Below are 24,182 nucleotides of genomic sequence, written 5' to 3' on the forward strand. Positions count from 1 at the left end.
AAATCAGAGATTCATCAGGAAATATACAAAGATGAACTAATTCAGTCAAATTGTTGATAACAAATTATTACTTAGTCTGAGTTTTCTCAGCATTTCCAGTGACATGAAGAGGGTAAATGTTGGCACAATGAAAAGACTAGCAACTAGAAGTTCATGATAGGGTCCTTCCTTGTATTCACTGAACATTCTTATGGCTACTAGCAATGAGTACAAAGAAAAATTAATTTAATCTCTCAGCTCTAGAATGTATGACTCTAGCACCTAAAGATTACTGTGATAAGCACCATAGGAAACCCTAAGCAGCCAAAGCCCCCAGTAGCTGTAGTAGCTGTGGCAAAAGAGATTTGAATTCTCCCTTAAGATGCAATGGTTTTGCTGCTGGTAGTGCAGCCAAGCAAATTAATTTAAGCTGCTCTACTGGTAGATAACTATAACTGTCATTATATGAAATGTAAACAAGCTTAGACTGTGCTCTAGCAATCAGTGTGTGCATGAAGAGTCACCAAACAAGACAGTCCAGACTCTAGAGGCAAAGAAAGGGGTGAATGACAATCCTTGAAACACAGTCATTGATTTGCAAGCCATGTTGGATGCTTCCAGTGTGAAGGCCAGTTAAAGCATGCTTTACCAAACACTGAACCCTCAATGACATCAGCTCTCTGTGAGAGGCCAAAAACAAAACAAAACACACACAAAAAAAACCCTCACAAAAATGCAGACTTTACCAGTGTGCCAATCTGCCAATGAAAACATACTGCTGACAGAACTACTGCTCTCAAAAATGTACAGTGTGACATTTACTTGTATCCAGTAATGGTAGGAACGTCTAAATAACAAATTGCCCCAGCAACTTTAGTTTCACACAGGAAATGGCTAAAACAGGTAATGTTACTGGCTGTTCTAAACTCATCATTCAGGCTGTATGCTAGCAAGCATGATTAGGAGAAATACTTCTTATGTGCTTGTGTGACAGTTACATTTGCCTCTTTGTGCACCAGTATCCTAGGGGCTTGGGATTTAGATTCTGAATTCCTGACTTTCACAAGTTTAAAACCTAAAGTTTTGACTTTGACCTACAAATACCATTATCCAAAGGTTTCAGAGTAACAGCCGTGTTAGTCTGTATTCGCAAAAAGAAAAGGAGTACTTGTGGCACCTTAGAGACTACAAGTACTTATTATCCAAAGGATGACTTGTCTCACTGAGATGTATTTTTTTTATCATTAAGGTTGTACTGCATTCTTAGTTCATTTACTGTTCTCTGTGATGATCCATATGCTTGCAGTAAAGAATTGCCATCAGTGTCTTTCCCAATTGCCATGGCACCAAGCGTTACTTTCTGCTTAACTGTAGGTGGTACTATGAAGCATACTTCTCAGATCAAAAAAGTCTTAGAGACTTTGACAGAATGATGAATGTGTCTAATCTTAGAGCTCATGCCACGCAGAAGGGGAGGGATTTTTTTTCACAGGAACTCAGTGTTATTCAAAGGATTTTAATCAAAATTATTCTTCTACTGATTAATATGTATGCATACCTGGAGCTGTCTCCTCTCCTCTCCCCCCCCTCTCTCTCTCTCTCTCTCTCTCCTCAGAATATTCCTTTTACCATAATTGGGAGACATACTTCATGAATCAAGATGAAAAGACCCCCTTGTTTATGGCCTTTACATCCTGAGCATTGCCCCGTCTGCAGGAAGTCACTATTAACTGCCTTAAATTAAGGCTTCTCTATATTGGAAATTTTGCCATTTTAACTATACTGGTAGAGTTAAAGTGCCAAAACCCACCTACTGTGGACATAGTCGTACCAGTGTAAAAATGCATATATCTGTTTAACTTCTTCTGGTTCAGGACTGAAATAAGCTATACTGGTAAAAGCCCTAGTATAACCACAGTTATATGGATATAAAGGTGCGTTATAACTGCATCCATAAAAACATGACACCCTGCCACTGATATCGTTATATCAGTATAAATTTTCTAGTACAGACCAATCCTCAGTGTTTAATACTAAAGCATGAAGCAGTGCTTAAATACTCCACAATCAAACTACCATTGTGGTTATCAACCTTATGAACAACATTGCTGCGGTTCATGTAGGATCAATGTATGTTCAGAGCTATATTAGGAAAGAGTTCATGCCTGTGCAAGATGTCTTCAAGTCACCAAGGCCTGATGAAATTCATCCTAGAATACTCAAGGAACTGACTGAGAAAGTATCTGAGGTATTAGCGATTATCTTCTAAAAGTCATGGAAGACGGGAGAGATTCCAGAGGACTGGAAAAAAGCAAATATAGTGCCAATCTATAAAAAGGAAAATAAGGACAAGCCGGTGAACTACAGACCAGTCAGCTTAACTTCCATACCTGCAAAGATAATGGAGCAAATAATTAAGAAATCAATTTGCAAATACCTAGAAGAGAATAAGGTGATAAGTAACAGTCTCAGCATGGATTTGCCAAGAACAAATCATGTTAAACCAACGCAATAGCTTTCTTTGGCAGGGTAACAAGCCTTCTGGATAGAGGGGAAGTGGTAGATGTTTCATATCTTGACTTCAGTAAGGGTTTTGATACTGCCTCTCATGACCTTCTCATAAACAAACTAGGGAAATACAACCTTGATGGAGCTACTATAAAGTGGGTGCATAACTGGTTGCAAAACTGTTCCCAGAGAGTAGTTATCAGTGGTTCAGACTCAAGCTGGAAGAGCATATCAAGTGGGGTCCCACAAGGATTAGTTCTGGGTCCAGTTCCGTTCAGTATCTTCATCAATGATTTAGATAATGGCATAGAGAATACACTTACAAAGTTTCTGGACAATATCAAGCTGGGAGGGGCGGTAAGTGCTTTGGAGAGTAGGATTAAAATTCAAAGTGATCTGGACAAACTGGAGAAATGGCCTGAAGTAAATAGGACAAAATTCAATAAGGACAAATGCAAAGTACTCCACTTAGGAAGGAACAATCAGTTGCATACCTGCAAAATGGGAAATGATGGCCTAGGAAGGAGTACTGCAGAAAGGGATCTGGAGGTCATAGTGAATCACAAGCTAAATATTAGTCAACAGCGTAACACTGTTGCAAAAAAAAGCAAACATCAGTCTGGGATATATTAGCAGGAGTGGTGTAAGCAAGACACAAGAAGTAATCCTTCCGCTCTACTCCACGCTGATTAGGCCTCAACTGGAGTATTGTGTCCAGTTCTGGGTGCCACATTTCAGAAAATTTGAGAAAGTCCAGAGAAGAGCAACAAAAATGGGTAAAGGTCTAGAAAACATGACCTATGAGGGAAGATTGAAAATATTGGTCCTGAAGAAGAGAAAACTGAGAGGGACATAACAGTTTTCAAGTACATAAAAGGTTGTTACAAGGAAGAGGGAGAAATTTTTTTCCTTAACCTCTGAGGATAGGACAAGAAACAATGGGCTTAAATTGCAGCAAGGGCAGTTTAGATTGGATATTAGGAAAAACTTCCTAACTGTCAGGTGGTTAAGCACTGGAAAAATTGGAGGTTGTGGAATCTCCATTATTGGAGATCTTTAAGAGCAGGTTAGGCAAACATCTGTTAGGGATGGTCTAGATAATACTTAGTGCTGCCATGAGTGCAGGGGACTGGACTAAGTGACCTCTTGAGGTCCCTTCCAGTCCTACATTTCTATGATTCTAAGTGTAACCATCACTTATAATCCTAAAAAGATGATTTAGGCTTCCATCTAAAGGGATACATGGAGAGTGCTCGTATAAGGATTCAAGTATATGGAATGAGATTTGTAAATTACACATGGACCTGAATTGGGGTGTGGCAGAGCTGCAGCAGTTGAGGAGCAATTCCAAGAAGGAAATGCAGTGTGCATGCCAGCATGCTGAAAATTTTGGGGAGAATTATGCTTCCTGGTGGCTCCCCCAATTGGCTGATGCAACACACTCTGCAGGCTAGTACAGAAGGAAGAGGGGAGCATGACTCAGGTTCCTTCCTGCCATTTTTGAGGTAATTTGCACCCTAGATTATTAGGAAGGAGCTGTGCTCCCCTGAGAACAGGGGACTTAAGTTTTTTGTCCAGCTCTTTTGCTTTCAGTGGAGCAGTGGGAGAAGGCTGTTTTTTACCTCTCTCCATTCTACTCTCACCTTCTCAACTGCACAGGGACAGGACACAGTCTCATCCATAATGAGGTACTGGAAATTTATATTTTGCATCAAATAAAAACATTTCCCCTATTCAGTTTACATTCTTATATCCTGGCCACCACCATGATATCACTGATATTGGGTTTGGTTTTGTTCTTTAAATTACTCCATTGGGATTTGAAGCTATAGCCTGTGGCAGCATAAACCTGTGACTGTAGCATTGAATCATTCATTAAGATTTCTCACTAATTTTTGCACAAAAGCCACTGATTTTTTTTTCAAGCAACAGGGTAATACTGACCCCAAACCCACTCTCATTCTACTCTTCTAAACCTGCATAATTGTTAATAGTTTTGTTATTGGGCTCAGTGGTCTAGTAGGCTATTTCAAGCATGCTAATGACTCATCTGACCTAGAACGTCAGAGAGAGACTCCTTATGTGTCTGTCCAGTTGGAAATTGATGCAGGTTTCTATTTAAATCAGTAGCTGAAGTGTGAATGTATCTGTGACATTTTTGAGATGGTTCATGAGGCCAGGAGTTCACAAATGATTCTTATGCTGCACGCCTACTAATGTTGAACTTGCAGGTATTGTGACATGCCCAGATTTGAAAAAGATAGAGCAAAAGACATTTTATGGGACAAAACTTTAGGAACGTCAACAATCAGATCATAGCACTTATTCAAATGGGGCCTGGTTCAAAGCCCATTGATGATAATAGAAAGACTCATTGACTTAGTAGCTTTGCATCAGACCCCTGATATTTTTCTGTGAGAGTAACTGAAACTATGAGGGTTGTGAGAGGATTTTCACTGTTGTGATCATGGCAGAGATAATTTCCCTGCATCTTCAGCAAGAATAGTTTAGGGTATGGGCTATGGTGGCAGCACTACTTTCTATTGCGTGTCTAAAAGTTGGGGGGTTTATGGAATGTCTACTTCTCGGCATGCTAGGGGGAAGCACCTTATGATTCTGCAGTCGGTGCTCATCCATTTCATCATCATGCTTTTGACTGGATTTCACACGTTCGTCTCTTATTTATTTTATTTCTGTAAAGCTGTAATTGGATAAAATTGAAGGTATGCCCTCTGATAGGGATAGCTTTGCTTGACATGTCAGTGAAATAATAGAATAGAGCCAACCCTTGACATGCCATCCAGTTGGTCACTAGCTAGAAGATTCAGTGCTAGTTCTTTAGTTACATTCAGGATTCTTGGGAAAACGCCTGCTACTCTGCTCTGTGGCAGTGGAGGATCCATTAGTATCAAAGCTAGTGTGCTTCTGCTATTCCAGGGCAGGGAAGTTTTTGAGGTGCTCACGTAGAGGATGAGCACAGCCTTAATCTGTGGGGTTTAGTTCCTAATAAATCAAACCCTTGTCATAACTTTCACTTTTATCTCTCCTTTGTTTCAGATTCCCAGGAAGGAAATTACAAATCAGAGGTCAACAGTAAGCCTAGGAAGGAAAGGACAGCCTTTACCAAGGAGCAAATCAGAGAGCTAGAAGCAGAGTTTGCCCATCATAACTACCTGACCAGGCTGAGGAGATATGAGATAGCAGTAAATCTGGACCTCACTGAAAGACAGGTACTGATGGAAAGTAATAGATTTTGAAGTGTTTGTTTTAATATTTAAAACTACCAGCAGCAGTCGCTCTCCCCATTTGATTTACCCATAGATATATTAAAGTGTAAAATGGAAAAAAAATTAGAGATAATGCTAAAATGACACATTTATACTGCATAACAGTGTTGCTGTGAAACAGATATTTATAAATTCAGTTAACCCATTGAAACACACTACTTGATTCATTGACGTTAAATGTCTATCTGCCAGAATGGAATAAATGGGTTTTCAGGTTGCCCAATGCATCTCTATTTAAAATACATCCAATCTTCCATTCTGTGCAATGGTTTGTGGCTAAATATTTACAGGCATTGTGACAGCTGTCCACCATCTATTTGCTCTCTGAATCGTGAAAAATCACAGAACAATCTACTAGAGTTGTTAGGAAGATATCACAGAATGGCCAAACCATAACTAAGGCTTCCATTTGAACCATAGTAAGCAGTGTGTGACTTTTTACACCTGCAATGTTTTGATGACAACTCTGCTCTCTTCAAGCTACACACTTTTAACACAATTATTCGTTAAAAAGAAAAAATGACATTTAAAAAAAAAACTTTAAAAAATTGTTTAAAAGAGACCAAAACCCCCTTATTGTCAGTCTCTGAGGCAGGGATGAGAAGGTTAAGAAGGAAACAGAATCAGTGGGGAATTGCATCTGAACTCCCAGAAAAGGTGCTTTGATACACAAAAGGTGCTTTTGAAACACAAAGCTTCATTTAGTTATTCCCTTTTTGCTTTAAAGCTCAACTCTGTCAACTCAACTGGAAGTTTACCCAACTATTCACCACATTCTGGCTACATCTCTGCCAATATTTTGGGGGGAAATTTTCCATTCTCACATTACCAGTAGTGCAATTCCAAATGTGGCAGCACCAGAATGGACAGAGTATAGACCTTTACCATCCTGTCATCTTACCCTGCTCTGTGAAGTAGGAGGAGACCATGGAATTTCTCATCACTCTTCTCAGTTTCCTGCTCTCCAAGCCCTCATTCTACAAACACCTAAGCACATACTTAACGTTTTTTTGTCCATAGTCACATTGACTTCAGTGGAATTAGTCATGTGTTTTAGTTAAGCATGCACATAAGTGTTTGCAGAATCCAGGCTCAACACATTAATGTTTAAATGTGCACATTTTCAGAAACATCCAGAATCTTTCATACAACAATATTGTTAGTTGAAAGCCTTTCATCTTGGCCTGATTACATACCTGAGTTTGTTGTAATCTTCCTCCCCTGAGGAACAACTTAAATTATATCTGAAATTAAAATCAATAGATACTCAGATAGCATGCAGTATAAGAACCTAAAGGTATTAGCAGGCTCACCCGATCAAATGCAAAATGTATGATCTCTAGCTGGAATGCATTAGACAGTGGGTATAGGGATGTTATTAATATGAGAGAGACATTTTACAATATGCAGTAACATTCATGCTAACTAATTCTGGTCTGCTCAGAAATAAGACCATGCTTCATGAAACTCTAAACATGAGAGGCTAATAAAGACTGGTCAGTTACTCAAAACTTAATTTACATTTTCTATAAATAGTACCGCTCCAGACCCATTGTATACATGCGCGTGCACACATGAAAATGAAACAGGATTTTCGTTGGGAGCTTCAAAGACATGTACATAAAATGGCATTCTAAGTTTACCTCTGTCTTTATTATGCATACCTATTATTTCCTCACATCAGCTAGAAGGCAGTAATTTGTTTATAACATGAAGATAATAATGCCAGATAGCATTAATTTTGCTAAATATAATAGCATACACTGAAAAAACCCTTGTCATTCCAGTGGAGTTACTTTCTGTTATTTAAATATGCTTGTTAGATTTATCACTTGTGCCCTTTAGTATCAAATGCAAAGGGAGATTTATTATGGTGGGGGAAAATAAATAAGAATATTGATCTCTAAAGTCTCAATCTTACCATCCTTTCTCAAGCAAAACACCCATTGAACTCAAAAGACTTGATTTTCAGTTACAGTCTTTAGTAAGAACTGTAGCAAAGTGTTCCCTACTTGTCTTTTGACAGATCCATAATTTGTGTGTGATCATCCAAAGATCCAGCATTATCCACTTTCCTTAATTACTTATGTTTTAGGAATTGAAAAGAATATATTTTACAAGAAATTGCCTTTCATCCTGCCAGGGACTGGACTAATTGAGACTAGGAATACTGAGTTGGTTGCACAGAAAGAATCAGTGGAATCTAAATCTGAATTCTACTTGAATGTCTTGACATTAAAAATCATAGCTCGATTCCATAGAATAGTATGAAACAAATGTCAGTGTATTTATGCAGGGTGTTTCCTGAGGATTAATGGTCAGATGGGAGAAATCTCAGCTAGTAACTAATCCCCAGGAAGTAGCCTGAGCTGAGTTCATAATTGCTATTATCAGCTGGAAAATGGAAATAAGTAATTACAAAAATAGGTGTATGGTTTTTCTTAATGGTCAATACAGTTTAAAATGGTATGTGTAGATCCTGGCTAAACAGAAAAAAATATTGTGCCAACTCCCTTCCCTCTTGTTCTGTGCTGGACATAGGTGCAGGTAGATGTCCTGAGGTTGGAGCCTGCACCTATTCCTCTTCTGGGTCAGGCTTGGATTTTTCAAACCCATGAGTGACATAGTTGTGTTGACCTAACTTTTTAGTGTAGACATGGCCTAAGCATGTACACTGAGTTACAGTGCTACATGGATTTTTCCTCATAAGTAACAACAAATAAAATATTGAATAATAATCCACGATGACCTTTAACTGGTTCGCCACTGGTGGGGTAAACCAACTGATTTCAATTAAGTTGTGCCTACTTACAACAGCAGTGGAATTAGCCCAGCATTATAGGGTGGTGTGACAAAACCATATGATGAGATGATTCTGTGTTCCAAAGGAAATTAAGTTTTTATTTCAACATACTGTACAGCGATAGCTAGATATGAACATATGTCTTTGGAAGTTCATTGGGAGAAAAAGCAGTCTTCTGAGACTGCTAGGTCAAATTTAAAACCTCAGACTTCCTTTGCTACACAGTCATGGAGAGGAATGTGAGGGGATACTTTGTAGCAGATGTGTAATGTCAGTGCTAGGCATTGATACTTGTGATCACCTCTCAGTAATTATAATGAACCCATCCACATAACATCTGAGCATAACCCTTCTTGTTAATCACATGTGGCACCTGGGCTGCTGGGAATGCTGGTGCTTCCCTAGCATTCTAGCACAAAGGCCTGGATAGTTTCAATCAGGAAGGGAAAGCTTTTAAAGGTTCTGCATGAAATACTTACACAGCAGCACCGTGACTTGTAGCTTTATGCCTTTCAGTCAGAAAGAAAGAGGGGGCCGTATACTGCACTGAAGATGTCCTCTGTTGTCCACAACAAAAAGATGATTGGCAAGGGAATGAAAACCTAGCAGCACATTCCAGTATCCATTTGCTTTCTGAAAATTGCGTATATTGGGGCAAATTTTGCTGTCGCTGTCACTGCCACTGTTGTAAACTGGGGACATCTTCATGGAAATCAGGTGAATTACCCTGGTGTAAAACTGGTGTGAATAAGACCAGAATCAGGCTTTCTACTTCTAAACTGTATGAAAGCCTCCAAGAGTGCAATTCAGGGAGTCAACAGTCGTGATTCTCCCTTCATACTAGTTTTACATCAGTGCAGCTCCACTGACTTCAGCAAACGTACTCCAGGATTACACTGCTGTGAGATCAACATTCATTTCTTCAGTGCAGAATCAGAATATTCTTAAATACATTCCATTCCATTGTTAACTGAATGAATGTTAACACCATACCAGCACACACTAGCATGTTGTTGTTGTTGTTATTATTACCTCAGTAGCATCTAGTAGTCCCAACTGAGATCAGGGGCCTGTTGTGCTGGGTGCTTTACACACACACTGGGAAATAAGCTCTTCAGAGAAAGGACTACAATCTAAATAAAAAGATAGACATTCTCATGTAGCCCAGCTCATTTGGCCTGGTTTCCAGAAGTAATCTCTGCATAGAGCAGTACTTCTGAGAACGATGTGACTGTGCTGGTCACATTGGCATTTGTGGCATATACTATCATTTTCCAAAACTTCTGCCAAAGGCTGTTTTCCCTGGAGAATGGTGTTCAACATGTGGTAGTCACTCTCTCTGACTAGGTTAAGATGTGGGTTATAACACCTATGCCAACCCCAGCTGTAGACCCATCTATATCTGAAAGGTCTTCAGACCTTGGGGGAATGACATTCTGTGTGCAAATGGACAATCAAATGTTAATGTTGGATAATGCAGCAAAGAAAAAAAAGCAGAGGGTATTAGATGTATTAAACATCTCCACCAAGAAATTATGTTTGTGAACAGAATTAACCACTGATGGAATTAATTACTTTACATATGTTGTTTTTACTAAGATTCAGTAAAAAAGCAAACATCAAATTATTGTACAGCGTCAGAGAGGCAAAAATAAACAGCGGAAAGATATTGTCAGTCATCCTAAAGTTACCTCTTTCAGTTAGTTCCCAAGATGTGGCAGATGTGAGATAAATCATGGGGCCCATTATCTTAGGAAAGCTCAATCTTCCTCTTGACTATGATGATAATTTCTACCATACGTTACATCTTAAACAGGACATCAGCACCCAACACTTCATAATTACCTTTCTGGCACTTAAAACAAACAATAGAAAAACATATGTTTTACTGTATTTAAAAGCCCATGTAAGAGTGGCCAAGTTTCCTACTAGCATCAAAGCAAGGCTCAAATTGAATTTCCAAACAACTTCTAAGGTCAGCACAAATATAAATTCCTGGTGGAAGGACATGTTCAGAAAAAAAAAAAATGTGTGAAGGAGCCAAGTCCTGATTTTTGTTATTTGCATGTTAGGCTATGTTATTCAGAATGTCAACATGGAACAGGAGTGAGCGTGATTTGTATGGCACCCTAACAAAAAATAAATATCATTGAGGGTCTCAAGAGAGGAGTATCAAAGAAAATTACTTCGACATCTCAAAGTCCCAGATATTAAGAGTGCACTTCAAGAGCATTTAAAACACATATGGTGGCTCTATTATCACACTGTAAAAATTCCACCAATATAGGTGCCTATAATTGCTGCTCCATCGCCTATAGAGTGCACTCCCAATCCCTACTCAGCCAGCAGTTAATAATTTTCAGCTGGCAGGCCTCTATGTATTCTGAAGAGCCAGTTAGTATAAAAATCTCTTAGGTCCCTAGATATTTGTAACCTTGACAAGCACATTCTTGGCTTTTTTGTCCATCCAGATAAACTTGGAGAAGGCACCATCCAAATTTTTTAAAGTCTCACTGTGGGATGAGGAGAGGAAGCAGCTGCAGTGGGGTATAAGAGGTGTGGCAAAATGGACATTTTTATAGGGTCGATCCTGCCAAATAAAGAAAGAGTGGGAGATCTTTCCACCTCACAAGATCTTTTTTTGCACAGAGCTAATCAAAGGAGCAACGTTGCAGTTCTTCAAGCTAGCTAAGGTTACCGGAATAAACAGTTCAAATACGTAATGCTTCTATTTGCCAATGTAAATGGAAAATCCCACCTAGTCCGATTAAATTCCACTGAGGAGGGCTTATTTTTTGCTAGTTAACCTTAAGTCCCAATATCTGCCCAAAATCCATCAATCACTTAGAAAATACCCAGAATCAGTGTTTCTTGGTAGGTGATGAGGAAAACAGTTTGTTAAAATAAAGAAGGGCTTTATGCTCTCTTGTCTGAGTTCTACCTAACGAAAGTCTTTAGTCTGTCAAGTTATGAAGTAGTGCCAGTAGTTCCATGAGTAGATAAATAGGAATGTCAAAAGAGGTGCCTTTTTAATGTTTAATTCTACAGGAAAGGTAGGCAAACAATGCATTATCATATAAATGGGGGCAGTATATGTACAGTATCTAGCACAGTGGGGCTGTCGTCCTGATTCGTGCTTTTTTATTGTGTGCTTCTGCAATACAAATAATAAACAATAATAGAAAATCCCCATTACAGTGGTGTCCTCCAAACAAAGGTCACCTCACTTCGTAGTAACAAATGGCTATTTATACTTGGTTAAAATCCTTTTCAGCATCTCAAGACTGAGTGTGGGATCCTGCAATCCTTACTCAAAGCAAACAACCTTTCTAAACAAAGTCAGTGTTGATTTGCTGGAGTACGGACCACCTTAACATAGTTAATCAATATCAGTCTGATATACCGTATTGTCGAATCTTGTCTGAAAGTCAAATGCTCGTTCCATACTTCCACTTATTCAGCAATGTCCACATATGCTATAAAATTTGAGTCTGTGTGGTGAGCAGCAGCCCACGGCAGCGAGTCTCCGCGCCCAGGTCAGCAGACTTGGGCTTGCGGGGCTTGTGCTATGGCACTATGGATAGCTGCATAGACATTACGACTTGGGCTGGAGCCTGGGCTCTGAAGCCTAGGGATGGGGTTGGCCTGCATTCCTCTGGATTGTTTGTTTTATTTAAAATAATACCCTTAAAATAAAATAAAATCTAGTGATACTTTTATGTTTGTCTGTAAAATAATTACAGAAGAGCATTGCTACAGTAATTCCATAATTTCTTTCTTCTGTAGAAAGAAATGCTCCTGGAAACCTAAAATATATCTAATGGGTAATTTAATACATAATTTTGACTCGAGTAATTATTTACTTTTTAAACAAAAGTTTATGGTAAAACTTCAAATGATGAATTTACTTTTGCTATATAAATTGGGAGTGGAGTTACTGGTTATAATTCATTCACAATGGGAGACCTTATTTTCAAAAATTCCAGTGCTTCAGTGGAGCTCAAGGTTCCAACTGCTAGCCATGGACAGACCCTTACATCTGCGCGGAGGCCAATTACCTTCAGTGGGGTTCTGGGCAGGCAGAGCGGTCTGCCTGTGCCAGTCAGCTTATGATGCGATTTGGCCCAAAATTCAAGGATTGTTCAGCCAATGCTTCTGTTAAAGCTAGCTTTGTGCAAAGGTGTTGGGGAAGAGGTAGGCCCGTGGGTGTCCTCCCACATAATCCTGCGTCTCTCAGTAGACTTGGCCAGGACCAAAAGGAAGCACAAACTGTACTTTTTTTTTTTTTGAGGTTGGCATAGAAGCTACTTTCCCTAGAAGTTCCAGCTGGAGAGGTGATTGCTCTGTACTGCACCTTTGGAAAGTGATGACTTAACATCACAGTTGAGTTCTAAGAAAAGTGACACGTTTTGTCAGTCTAAAAATCAAACAGAACAAAAACTGAAACAACACATTTCTGAAACTTTTTGTTTTAAGTATCTTTGGAGATTCACTTATGGATCCTAGTGGCTATATATGGAGGAAAAGAGCTATTTGTTATGCTAGGTACTTATAAAATGTAGCATCCATTTAGATGGTCATTTGTATTCTTTGGGCCTGGTCCAGTTGAAAATAGCTGCAGCTTTCTGAGCCACGCCAGCTGTAAAAGACTGGATGTTGACTCTGCAGCCAATTTACTATCAAAGATACAAGATTGGCCTGCTTTGAAAGTCAAGAAAATTCCTCCAGTTTTGAAGGAATGAGCTGTGGAGACGGTTAAACTGAACGGAAATTAGGGTTCTTCCTTCGTGGCCTATGCGAAGGCTTCCCAAGCTGTGGAGCCTAAGAGGTCTGCAGAGTTGTCAGGTTCCTTGGCACTTCCCTCCTTTAGGACTAAACTGTCATCATAGAACAAAGTGAGCATATTCCTCCAAGAATCCTGAGTCCTGATTCCCCATTGCCTTGCATTTATGAGTCATTTTCATCTGTGCTAACTGGCTGTGAAATGCTAGCAAACTGGAATTCTCCACTTACACCCGTAGAAGCACTTTATTGTACACTTTCTCCACACAGGTGTAAATGTCTGCGCAAGATGAATCAGTGCCGTATTGTCTAAAATGACTCTGTCCCACCAACAGATTTTTCAGATTATGCGTAAGCAATTTTTACTTAGTCTGAACAGTAGTAACTTCAGAAAACCAAACTCGCAACTTCAACTAATGTAGCAAATCCTGATATAGTGCAGTGACTGTACTGTACATACAGAAGTACACTATATGAACTGGATCATGACAGGCCCTTGTGAAAATGCATGGTGGCAGGGAGAGCACAAAGCTGCCTTGTGGCAACACCCGCAGCGAACACCCCCAAGATTACAAACAACAAAAAAGGAACTCAATGTAAAACCCACACCGCAACGTCTGCCTGTGAATGCAAACAATAGCGCATGAACGACCCCATTCTGTTCAGTGTGGGGTAACGCTGAAGTCGAACTAGGACATTTTAAAAAGTCAAGATTAACTATTTCACTGATGATCATTTTAGCTATGAAAAGCTATGAAATTAAATGTTGAAGATCATAGTTGGATGAAGTGGCATTTATCAGGGTGGAGCGTAGCGGGGTTGATGGTTGCTGTCAAGGATTTCTGGCATTGGCAATGAAGTAGTTAAATCACTGCCGTCCTCTGAAATGTTAAGTCCCCTCCACCCCTGCCCAAATGTAGGAGAGAAGGAGCAGAATACATCAGCTTTCCGGTACCCAAAGCTGCCTTTGAGTAACAAAAACCAAAGCCATCTCCCACGCTTTCCTGGGTGCCAAAAGTCCCACCTGTCCATTATCCATCTGCCAAAACCTCCAGCTTTTTCTCAACAGTTGCTGCTATGCACTTATGAATATTCAGTACAAAAATCTAAAGTGTAAAATAAACTGAATTTACCATCAAAATAAATAAATAGAAGGGATACAGAGAGGGCTAATGACAGGAGAAAGGACTATACTATCTAAGTCTGGAGTTCTTGCTACATAAGTTAGGTATAATGCTTCACACAGAATTTGGGGCTCTGAGAGATGTGCATTTGTATTGCATGTGTACAAGAAATGATGGGGCAGTGTGGCATAATGGTTTTATTGGTATGAGTTTGGGATGGGTGCATTACTCATGAGTCTTAAAGTCATTCACAAGTTACGCAGGTCATCTCAAACCAATGCCAGTAAAACCTTCAGCTCACTTATCATGTAGTTTGTATACGTCACATATTTTGCAGAAACCTGTGTTTAAAATGTTTAACTTTTTTATAGTGTGACTACTTTCCATGTCCCTGCACCAGTAAAGCCTTAGCTACCATGAGTCTAACTGTGCAAGACTTTGATGGAAAGGAAAAATCCTAACTAACATATTTTAGACAGATTCAGAATAGCTTTTCTATAAATAAAAATGTCACAACTTTAAAATCCACTATTTTGGCACCTAGCAGGGTTGGGCATCCCAGTGAGAAGCTAGTTTTTTTGTTTGTTTGTTTTAAAAGAAAAAGTGGCTATTTGCTGGAGACATATGAATGGGTTGAGTGCAGGTAAGAAAGTCATACAGTTTAATCACAGGCAGAGTCACATACTATTTTTCAGAAACTAAGATAAAATATTATTTTTCTGCAAAGTTCATTTTTGAAGGAAAAGGCCATCAGTTAGACTTTTCTGTGTCAACACAGAAGGCTCAAGTCCCAGTTCAGCCATCCATCCTGATGAAGCAAAGCATTTAAGCATGTGCTTAAGACCTATTGATGTCAATAGAATTTAGGCCCTTGCTTAAAGTTAAGCATACACTGAAATGCTTTGCTGAATAGGGGTGGTCTTAAGCATATGTTCAAATGCTTTGCTGAACTGGGGCCTAAAAGCCATACCGGTTTCACATCACATGATCCTATTGAGGTTGTATGGGTGGAAGACAGCAGAGAATTTGGCCCTTTGGTAGTAGGTAAAACTCTGGCCTTTCACAAGTATTTGCTATTAACAATAGTGCTACACCACTGAAACAATAAATCAATTTCCAGCCCCTCATATTGCATCCTGCCCCCTGATTACTGTGGAGTATTCCTTAAAATAAATCAGCCATAGCAAAACATTTCTCTTTGGTGTCTGCTCCCAAGGAGATGCTCAACACACGGTCATATGGTCCTCAACCTATTTAAGCAACAGCTTAATCATCAGTCTGGGAGACGTAAATGCTAAACAACTTGTCGACTAAGGAAAGACTTTCATGCCAATGAGCAGATGTGCCTAATAGACCACCCCATAATTGCTGATTTAGAAATAGTTGCTAATGCTGTAATGGCTGCTATAACATAGCCCTTCATTTCCCTTCCCTTCATTCCCTATATATATACTCTACACATTAAATTGAGCTATATACAGTGTGTGTGTTGTTTGCAGTTATATTATATATAGAGAAAGATAGAGAGGGGGAAAAGTACACATAAAATATCTTGTCTTATATTTTTAAGCACATATTCCTGGGTGGTACTAATTATCCTCAACTCCCTCTAAAGTCACTGGGAGTTGAGGGCACCTCACAGGAATACTCAGCAACCTATAGGATCAAGCTTCACAATAGTAGGTATTAATAATTATATTTGGACACACTGCACGTAATAGGCTATTTCAAACATACAGACTGAATGCTGTAGCTTTAAATTGCTGTAGTTCTATCCAGTTCCCTCATCCCTTCCCCCCCCCCCCCACAAGGTTTACTTCAACTTGCTCTGGCTGCCTGCATCCCCCTTCCTTTTCAGTATACCCAGTATGACATTTCAAGCAAGACACTTAACACTTTCAAAGGTGCTGTATGTTTGAAAAGCGTTGGCTTCCGTGAATTACAATGAATTGACACTCAAAATTCTTCACACTTCCTGCCTAGTACTAAAATGTAGCTGGATCATGTATCAGTACCTATTTCCCTCCCACTATTTACTGTTCACAAAATCCAAAGGAAGTTCAGATTTCAGATATCTGAATCTGATCTCTAGAGGAAATAGCGTGTGAAAAGCCCTTCTCATATTATTATTAGCACATGAGCATTAAAGGCCTGATCTATAACCTGTTGAAGTCAATGGAAAGACTTTCATCGCCTTCACTGAGCTTTGGATCAGGTCCTAAAGGCCTTTCAATACTATACGTATTTTCTGTGTCTGAATGTCTTCAGTTATAAAGTGTTCTCTCATTTAGCAGAGCAAGTAAGATTAATGGCACTTCGTGTAGTAAGTAGATTGAGAAAATTAAAATCAAAATGAATTGCAATTATTTTTAGTTCTGTATCTCATTACACTTCATTTTTAGCATATATATTTTACTAGTTTTTACCAAACAAGAAAAATATTTCTACATTTGAAGTTATCTGGGTTAATCATTTAACAAGGTAAATTTGCCTCAGAGACGCAGATTATTTATTATCATCATTAATGAACCATTAACACAGTTATTGCAGTTCTAAATAGTTACAAATCTGTCTTTTTTTAAGCTGACTGCCTTAAATAGTAGAGATTTGGCACCAGATGTTAAACTCGGCCTGTAAAATGGAGCAAGTAATACATACTCACCTCACAGGAGCACTGGGGATTAAATTCACCCCTGTAAAGAGGGCCAGCACTACTTAAACTGCATTTTGAGGGATTACATCGGATATAAATGGTGAATAGACTTTTTGCTGTCCCACTTACTAGTGTTCACTAGTTATTGGGCCTAGTGCTCTCCCATGGAAGTCAACAGTCCAGATCAGAATTGGGCCTGATCTCATGCAGTTGAGAAGCTTGAAGAAGAGGTGTAATTACATTGCCTCAATTGTACTTCAACTTCTACTTTCTTCCAGCTGCTTGGTGTTAAATTGCAGCTTCTTAGCCTCTTTTTACACACTGCTGGAACAAATATAAAGTAGGTCTAAGGGAAACTGAATGTAAGGAGTAGGGGCAATTTACATGACTTTATACATCAACTCTGAATTTTGCCCTAAGGCAGATGAAGAGGGAAGTCTCAATTGGTTTAATTTGCACTTTTTTCCAGTCCTGTGTATGTTACACCAATGAAGACTCCCTCAGGCATATTTATTTCCTTAGTCTTACAGCCACTTACCAATTTACACCTCAGCTTAAACACAACCTCTGAATTAGGTCCTATTATGTTTGAAGGTATTTGCCTTTCCATTGTTTCCCCTTCACTTTCATAATAAAATTCTAACACAGTCATAGAAATTAGAGAAAATAAAGAACCATTAGGAAAAAGAAAAGGAGTACTTGTGGCACCTTAGAGACTAACCAATTTATTTGAGCATGAGCTTTCGTGAGCTACAGCTCACTTCATCAGCTGTAGCTCACGAAAGCTCATGCTCAAATAAATTGGTTAGTCTCTAAGGTGCCACAAGTACTCCTTTTCTTTTTGCAAATACAGACTAACACGGCTGTTCCTCTAGAACCATTAGGGTTACCCAGTCTGTTTCCTGACAATGCAGAATAGCTCCCTATAGTACATTTACTAAAGGTTTGTCCAGTCAAGTTTTCGTTCCCCACAAGACAGGGCTCTCCACCACTTAGCTTAGATGTCACAGCTATTCAACCTTTCTTAATTTCATCATCTTATTCCTAGTTATACTTTCTCATACTGTCCTAAATAATTTATCTCATATCTTGGTGTGAATAGGCTTCAAATGTTTGTAGAATGTTATATGTATGTGCTCCCCTCTCTGCCTACTCCAAGTCATTGTTTAGCCAAGCAGTATCTATCTGGCTCTTTTTTAATCTATTTTCATAAATCAGTCTCTCCACGCTCCTTATCACTGATTGGTGAATGTCTGTAAACAGCTTCAAATTTCTATGTTCTTCTGAAAACAAAGTGCCCCAATATGAATGCATTATCCCAAGTGCAGGAACACCAAAGCCTGACAGAACAGGGCTATAATTTCTCTACGTAGGCAACCATGTCACTATCTATGCTTTTTTTTTTCTTAACTGCTACATCCTATGACAACCTCATCTCTAATTTGCTGTCTACTATCACTCCTAGGTCTCTTTCAGCATTACTTCTTCCCATGTTTCTATGTTGTGCAGTGTTTTTCCCCAGATGTATTAGCTGGAGTATTTCCAAGTTCAGTTTCATTTATTTATAGCCTGCACGTATCTCCAACCTCTAAATCTGTTTGCATTTTTCTGTTGTTAGTGGTTTTCCCAACACCTCCCACTCATCTTTGATTCTTGTTAATGTGGCGGTTTCTTGCTCTGCCAAAACATTATTGAGGATATTAAAGAAGACAAGAGCTAACACTTTGTGATACCCTATTAGACACCTGCTCCCAGCTTGATATATGGCTGTTTATTAGTACCTTAGTTTATTTTATACTGCTTCTGCCCATTTTAAGTTTACATGACTGTATTAATATCCAAATCTATTTGAATTAATTTTCACAGACTGATTTTATTATACAAAATCTCTCTTGTATGTTTTCTTCTAAATTGACAATCCTAAGTGTTCTTTCCTCTTAATATATGTCCTGGGATGTTAGCAATGGAAGTTTAACTTGTGGAGTCACAATTGCCAGGATCACTCTCATTTATTTTCTGAAGATAGGTTTAGTTCTTCACTTGCTTTTCTTCAGTCTTCTGGTTCTTTCCAAGTTTTCAATCACTCTTCATTTAAAAAGAATTGTCGGTGGCTCCAGAAGTTTGTTAATTTTGTGAGTGCATATGATCTGGTATGGATCAAGTCATTCTAAGTATTCCTTTACCTGCTCTTTATCACTAGCTATGTTTACAATATCTTCATTGGTGCTAAGGGCCAAATCCTGGTTCCATGCATACTACTAAAACTACTTCAGGCAGAGGAACATCATGGGTGGTGGAAAGTTAGTGGCAATATGCTCCCCACACTCCTGACGATTGAAAAGGAACAATCTGCTCACACACATTTTCCCCCTCCACTCACTTAATGACTGCTCCTGATCTCCGCATGCTTGCAAGAGTAGCTGGGGGGGGGGTCTAGTCGAACCATCAGCTTCACTGATTATTTTGCCCCTAGAGCTTTGGGCCTCCCAAATAGTACTAGGATTTTGAAAAGGGCAATGCAATGGTCTACTTGCAACAATTTTTTACACACATACAGCCTGAACTGTGCAGGATAGTAAATGATTTTGCCCAAAGCAGATAGATAAGACATTATGCAAAGAGTGGTTTCTGCAAAACAAGTTGAATACTGTGATACACTTTTGACACTATAGCATATTTATTGATCTCTCAGAGCTGCAAAAATATCCTGAGAGCATCTTTTTTATATCTCAGTGGGAAGATTCCCATTGACTTAAGTGAGCTTTGGATCAGCTCCATAGCTCCAAATGCTACAGGTTTATTACAGTGTTTGGCACCAGTGCTGTAGTGTCTTTCACAAGGGGAACTTCACTGTAAAAAAATGACATCTGTAACTTCCCATAAAGAGCTGTAAGTACAGTACAAATATTGTGTTTTTATGAAGACACTGCTTTCATACTTAGGCCATATATCAGAGACTTCCATGATAATTCCCAACATCATAGCAGCCAGTCATAAATACCTTCCCTTTACACTCATTTGACTTTACTAGCCAGATTCTTTTGCCTTTGATGAGTAGCCTAAAGGAAAGGACGTGCATGGATTTGGAGCTGTTAACCAACCTAGAATAATTTTGCTGTATTCCCAACTGATTGGCTTTAAGAGCTCAGATTAGTTTTAACACAACACCATGAGTACAGTAAATAAATAGAAAAAAATGTGACTTTAAACATCAATTCTGTTGCTGTACAATTCTAATGTATCATTCAAAATAATGTTAAAGGCTAAAGCCTGTAAGATTTCCTGGACATACAACATAAATTCCTCAAAACATCCATTTGTGGCTCTATTACTGATGTTGTACAATGTGTCCTGCTGTGACAACTCCTTGGCATTACTTTCAAAGCTCTAAAATATATTCCACTTATCACTGGAGAGGAGACATCAGCATTCCAAGCTCTCACTTCCTTTCCAAGTGAGAAGTTACCTCATGTTGTAGAATTTTCTGTAGAACTTTCATGTTAAAAGAGACCCAAAGATACGTTTGGGACACTCCATTACAGCAGTAACTCTAAGGGTTTTAAAATAACTATTTTTTCCCTCTTCTTCCATTTTCATAAAATAAATTTACTTTCAATGTCAATGGCATATGCTGATTTAGAATCAACGGAGGATCTGATCTGATATATGGATAGGAGTTCTCATGTCTCTCTCAGTCTGTGGGCAATTGCAAAAGTAGATTGCCTGCAGTTTGCAGTGCTTAGTAGCACACCAGATTTGCAGGAGACAAGTATTCTCTTGTACCAAAAAGGAAGCTAACAGCAGGGATTATAGTAATACGTATGTGAGCCAAAAAGGGAAGTCATTATCAATATTTACTATTAAAAAATTTCTAACATGGCCTTGCATATATCGGGGAAAGGCTTGAGAGGGGGCATTGAAATTGGAAGTGACCGGTAAAAAAAAAAAAATGTACAGTTGTTTCTTCTTCTTCCATATTCTTGTTTTTGAATGAAAATTTCTTGTTTCATTGTCCCTTTTCCCAAGTACTTGGCAGATTCTGAAAAAATACTTAGAAAAAGACGTAAAAAAAATAGGAAGGAAAAGCGTGGTTCCGTGTTAAGGCACAAAACTGTAAATAACATAGAAGAGAGAGGTTATTTTCTGAGCTCTCTATTAATTTGTGTATGTCGTTTCCCTGGCCTCAGTTTCCTCATGTGTAAAATGGGGATGATATTTATCTCACAAGAGTGTTAATGTATACATGTCTCTAGGGAGCTTTGAGATCCTCCACTGGAAGGCACTGTAGTAGTGCTAAGTATTTCATGTAACCATATTAACTTATGACTGTTCCAGGGGTTCTCAAACTTCATTGCACCGCAACCCCCTTCTGACAACAAAAATTACTACACGACCCCAGAGGGGGGTCCAAAGCCTGAGTCTACCTGATTCTCACTGCCTGGGGTGGCGGAGCCAGAGCCAAAGCCTGAGCCCCACTGCCCTGAGTGGGGAAGGGGTCAAAGCTGAAACCCAAGGGCTTCAGCCCCAGCCAGGGGGCCTGTAACCTGAACCCTGCAACCGAGGGCTGAATCCCTCAGGCTTCGGCTTCGGCTCCCAGCGGCGGGGCTCGGGCTTCAATCCGAGCCACAGCAAGTCTAAACCAGCCCTAGCGACCCAATTAAAATGGGGTCACAACCCACAGTTTGAGAATTCACTGTCCAATTCCTTCCCCTATTGTTCCTTACCCTCACGTTTTACTTCATGTCTAAAATTAGACTCTCAGCTCATTGGAGAAGGCAAGTTGCTTTTGTATTTGTTCTGTAAAGAAACTAGCATCCTGTCGGGTGCTACACAAATAACACATGATGCTATTATTTATTAGTGTTACAGATAACATCATTAGCTCTCAGTGACCATGTCTTTGTTCTTATTTTTAAGGTAAAAGTTTGGTTCCAGAACAGACGAATGAAATGGAAGCGGGTAAAAGGGGGCCAGCAAGGGGCAGCAGCCCGGGAAAAGGAACTAGTGAATGTGAAAAAGGGCACACTGCTTCCCTCAGAGCTTTCTGGAATTGGTGCAGCCGGCCTCCAGCACACGGGGGACTCACTAGCGAACGATGACAGCCATGATAGTGATCACAGCTCTGAGCACGCACACTTATGATACACAAAGAGAGGATCCCAGCTCCGTTCTCAGGAAAGAAATGCTATGATGGCACGCCTTCCCCGGGCATCGTTTACTTATGCAAGTGACTCTGGCAGTGATTTTTTTTTAAAAAATGGTTATTAAAAATTCAAGCTTATTGTGTCTGCTTTTCTTGATTTTTTTAGATGGTTTACAGTAAGTGCCATGTCTTAGAGGTGCCTCAAGAGTGGGAAGCAGAAGATGAACTTGCTTTGAACATTCCAGATTTGTTTGTCATGTTTATGGACAGCGGGCAGGTATTTTTGCTTTAGCTTGCACTGAAAATTACATTGCTTTCAACAGAGGTTATATTCAGAAAAACCACAGTGCCACAAAATCACTGACTAGTGGATAAGAAACTTATTTTAACTCTGTAAATATTTATCTTACAGCATTTTCCTGTCTTCACTAATTTTAGTAATGCATTAATATTAGCTGATGGCAATAATCACTCATGATGATAAACGGCTTCTTGTCTCTTTATTTTTGTTTTGTTGTCCCAAAAACAGACAATACATGTAGACACTTGTGTTCAAGTAAAGAACAATACTGTAGTGTCTGATAGGGCACGTCCTTGTACCACAGACAAAACAAACCTTATGTTGCATTTACTCTCAACTGCTGCTAATAGGGTATTATTAAACTTACCTTGCTCCTCAATTCTTCTTATCTTATAACTGCCAGAATGATTTTTAGGATCATAAGGATAGTCCAGTGACCTGCCAGAAATAACATCATGTTCCACTCGTGTTAGGAATTTATTTCCACCACCCCACCCCTAAAAATGTATACGTTACTTCTACATCCTTGTTGAGTATATTGGGAAGCACTCAGCGGAAGTATTGTTTCTTCATCTTCTGATTTTAAAACCAGCAGATAAGTTGAGTTGGCTGCTTATGTTGGTAGAAATCAAAATTATGATGATAACTCTGATACTATGTCCCAAGTGTAAATTCAAGACACGTTACAGACTTGTGTGTACATACAGGCGAACACCAAAAATCAAATCTAACAAAACATTGATTGTACTTTGTAAAGAAAAAAATGTTTAATAAATGATCCTTTTTAAATAATTCTGGTCTGCCTATAGTGATTTAATGGGAAACTTGAAAGTGTTCCTTTAAAACTGCTAAGCAGCTCTAGCTTCACGATTCCTTCTAAACTGTGTTTTGCTTTGGGCAACATAAATCTATGTTTTCAAACTTAAACTTGATCTTGGATAAACCTTCTATCTTGATCCATTTGGGAAACTCCTTCCTTTAGCAGGAAAAAGCAACCCTCAGCTAATGATGGTTTCAGCCAAGAACAACAAGGGCACATTAAACCATTTTCCAAGATCTGAGGCAAACATTAAAGGGATATTTTGTCATAGAATATTAGGGTTGGAAGAGACCTCAAGAGGTCATCTAGTCCAATCCCCTGCTCAAAGCAGGACCAACACCAACTAAATCATCCCAGCCAAGGCTTTGTCAAGCCGGGCCTTAAAAACCTCTAAGGATGGAGATTCCACCACTTCCCTAGGGTAACCCATTCCAGTGTTTCACCACCCTCTGAGTGAAATAGTGTTTCCTAATATCCGACCTAGACCTCCCCCACTGCAACTTGAGACCCTTGCTTCTTGTTCTGTCATCTGCCACCATTGAGAACAGCCTAGTTCCATCCTAGGCTAGTCATACGTTGTGGAAATCGAGAGAAAAAATGGTAACTGCCCAGGAAGGTTATGTAAACTTGCATTACCTTGCCTTTATAAAATAAAGCTGTTCAAGAGATAAAGTTATTGGCCAACATACCTCTTCTAATGGGGATGAAAATAATAAAATAAGCCAGAGCATCCAAAGAGAAGTCTTCAAACTAACTACCAATGAACATTTACTGATTAACAG

General features: G+C 39.2%; 1 protein-coding gene across 2 annotated transcripts in view; it reads left to right on the forward strand.

Moving 5' to 3' along the window:
• MEOX2 (mesenchyme homeobox 2) overlaps positions 1 to 23,372 on the forward strand; it is a 70,654-nt gene extending 47,282 nt beyond the window's left edge. For both annotated transcript variants that reach the window (XM_048838285.2, XM_048838284.2), the window contains 2 exons: positions 5,545 to 5,717; positions 22,054 to 23,372. In XM_048838285.2, the coding sequence (XP_048694242.1) occupies positions 5,545 to 5,717; positions 22,054 to 22,278 (398 nt within the window). In that variant the 3' untranslated portion in view covers positions 22,279 to 23,372. The remainder of the gene's footprint in view (positions 1 to 5,544; positions 5,718 to 22,053) is intronic.
• The last annotated feature ends 810 nt before the right edge of the window (positions 23,373 to 24,182 follow it).

The sequence above is a fragment of the Caretta caretta genome, chromosome 2 (genome assembly GCF_965140235.1).
Source record: "Caretta caretta isolate rCarCar2 chromosome 2, rCarCar1.hap1, whole genome shotgun sequence".
Lineage (NCBI taxonomy): Eukaryota > Metazoa > Chordata > Testudines > Cheloniidae > Caretta > Caretta caretta.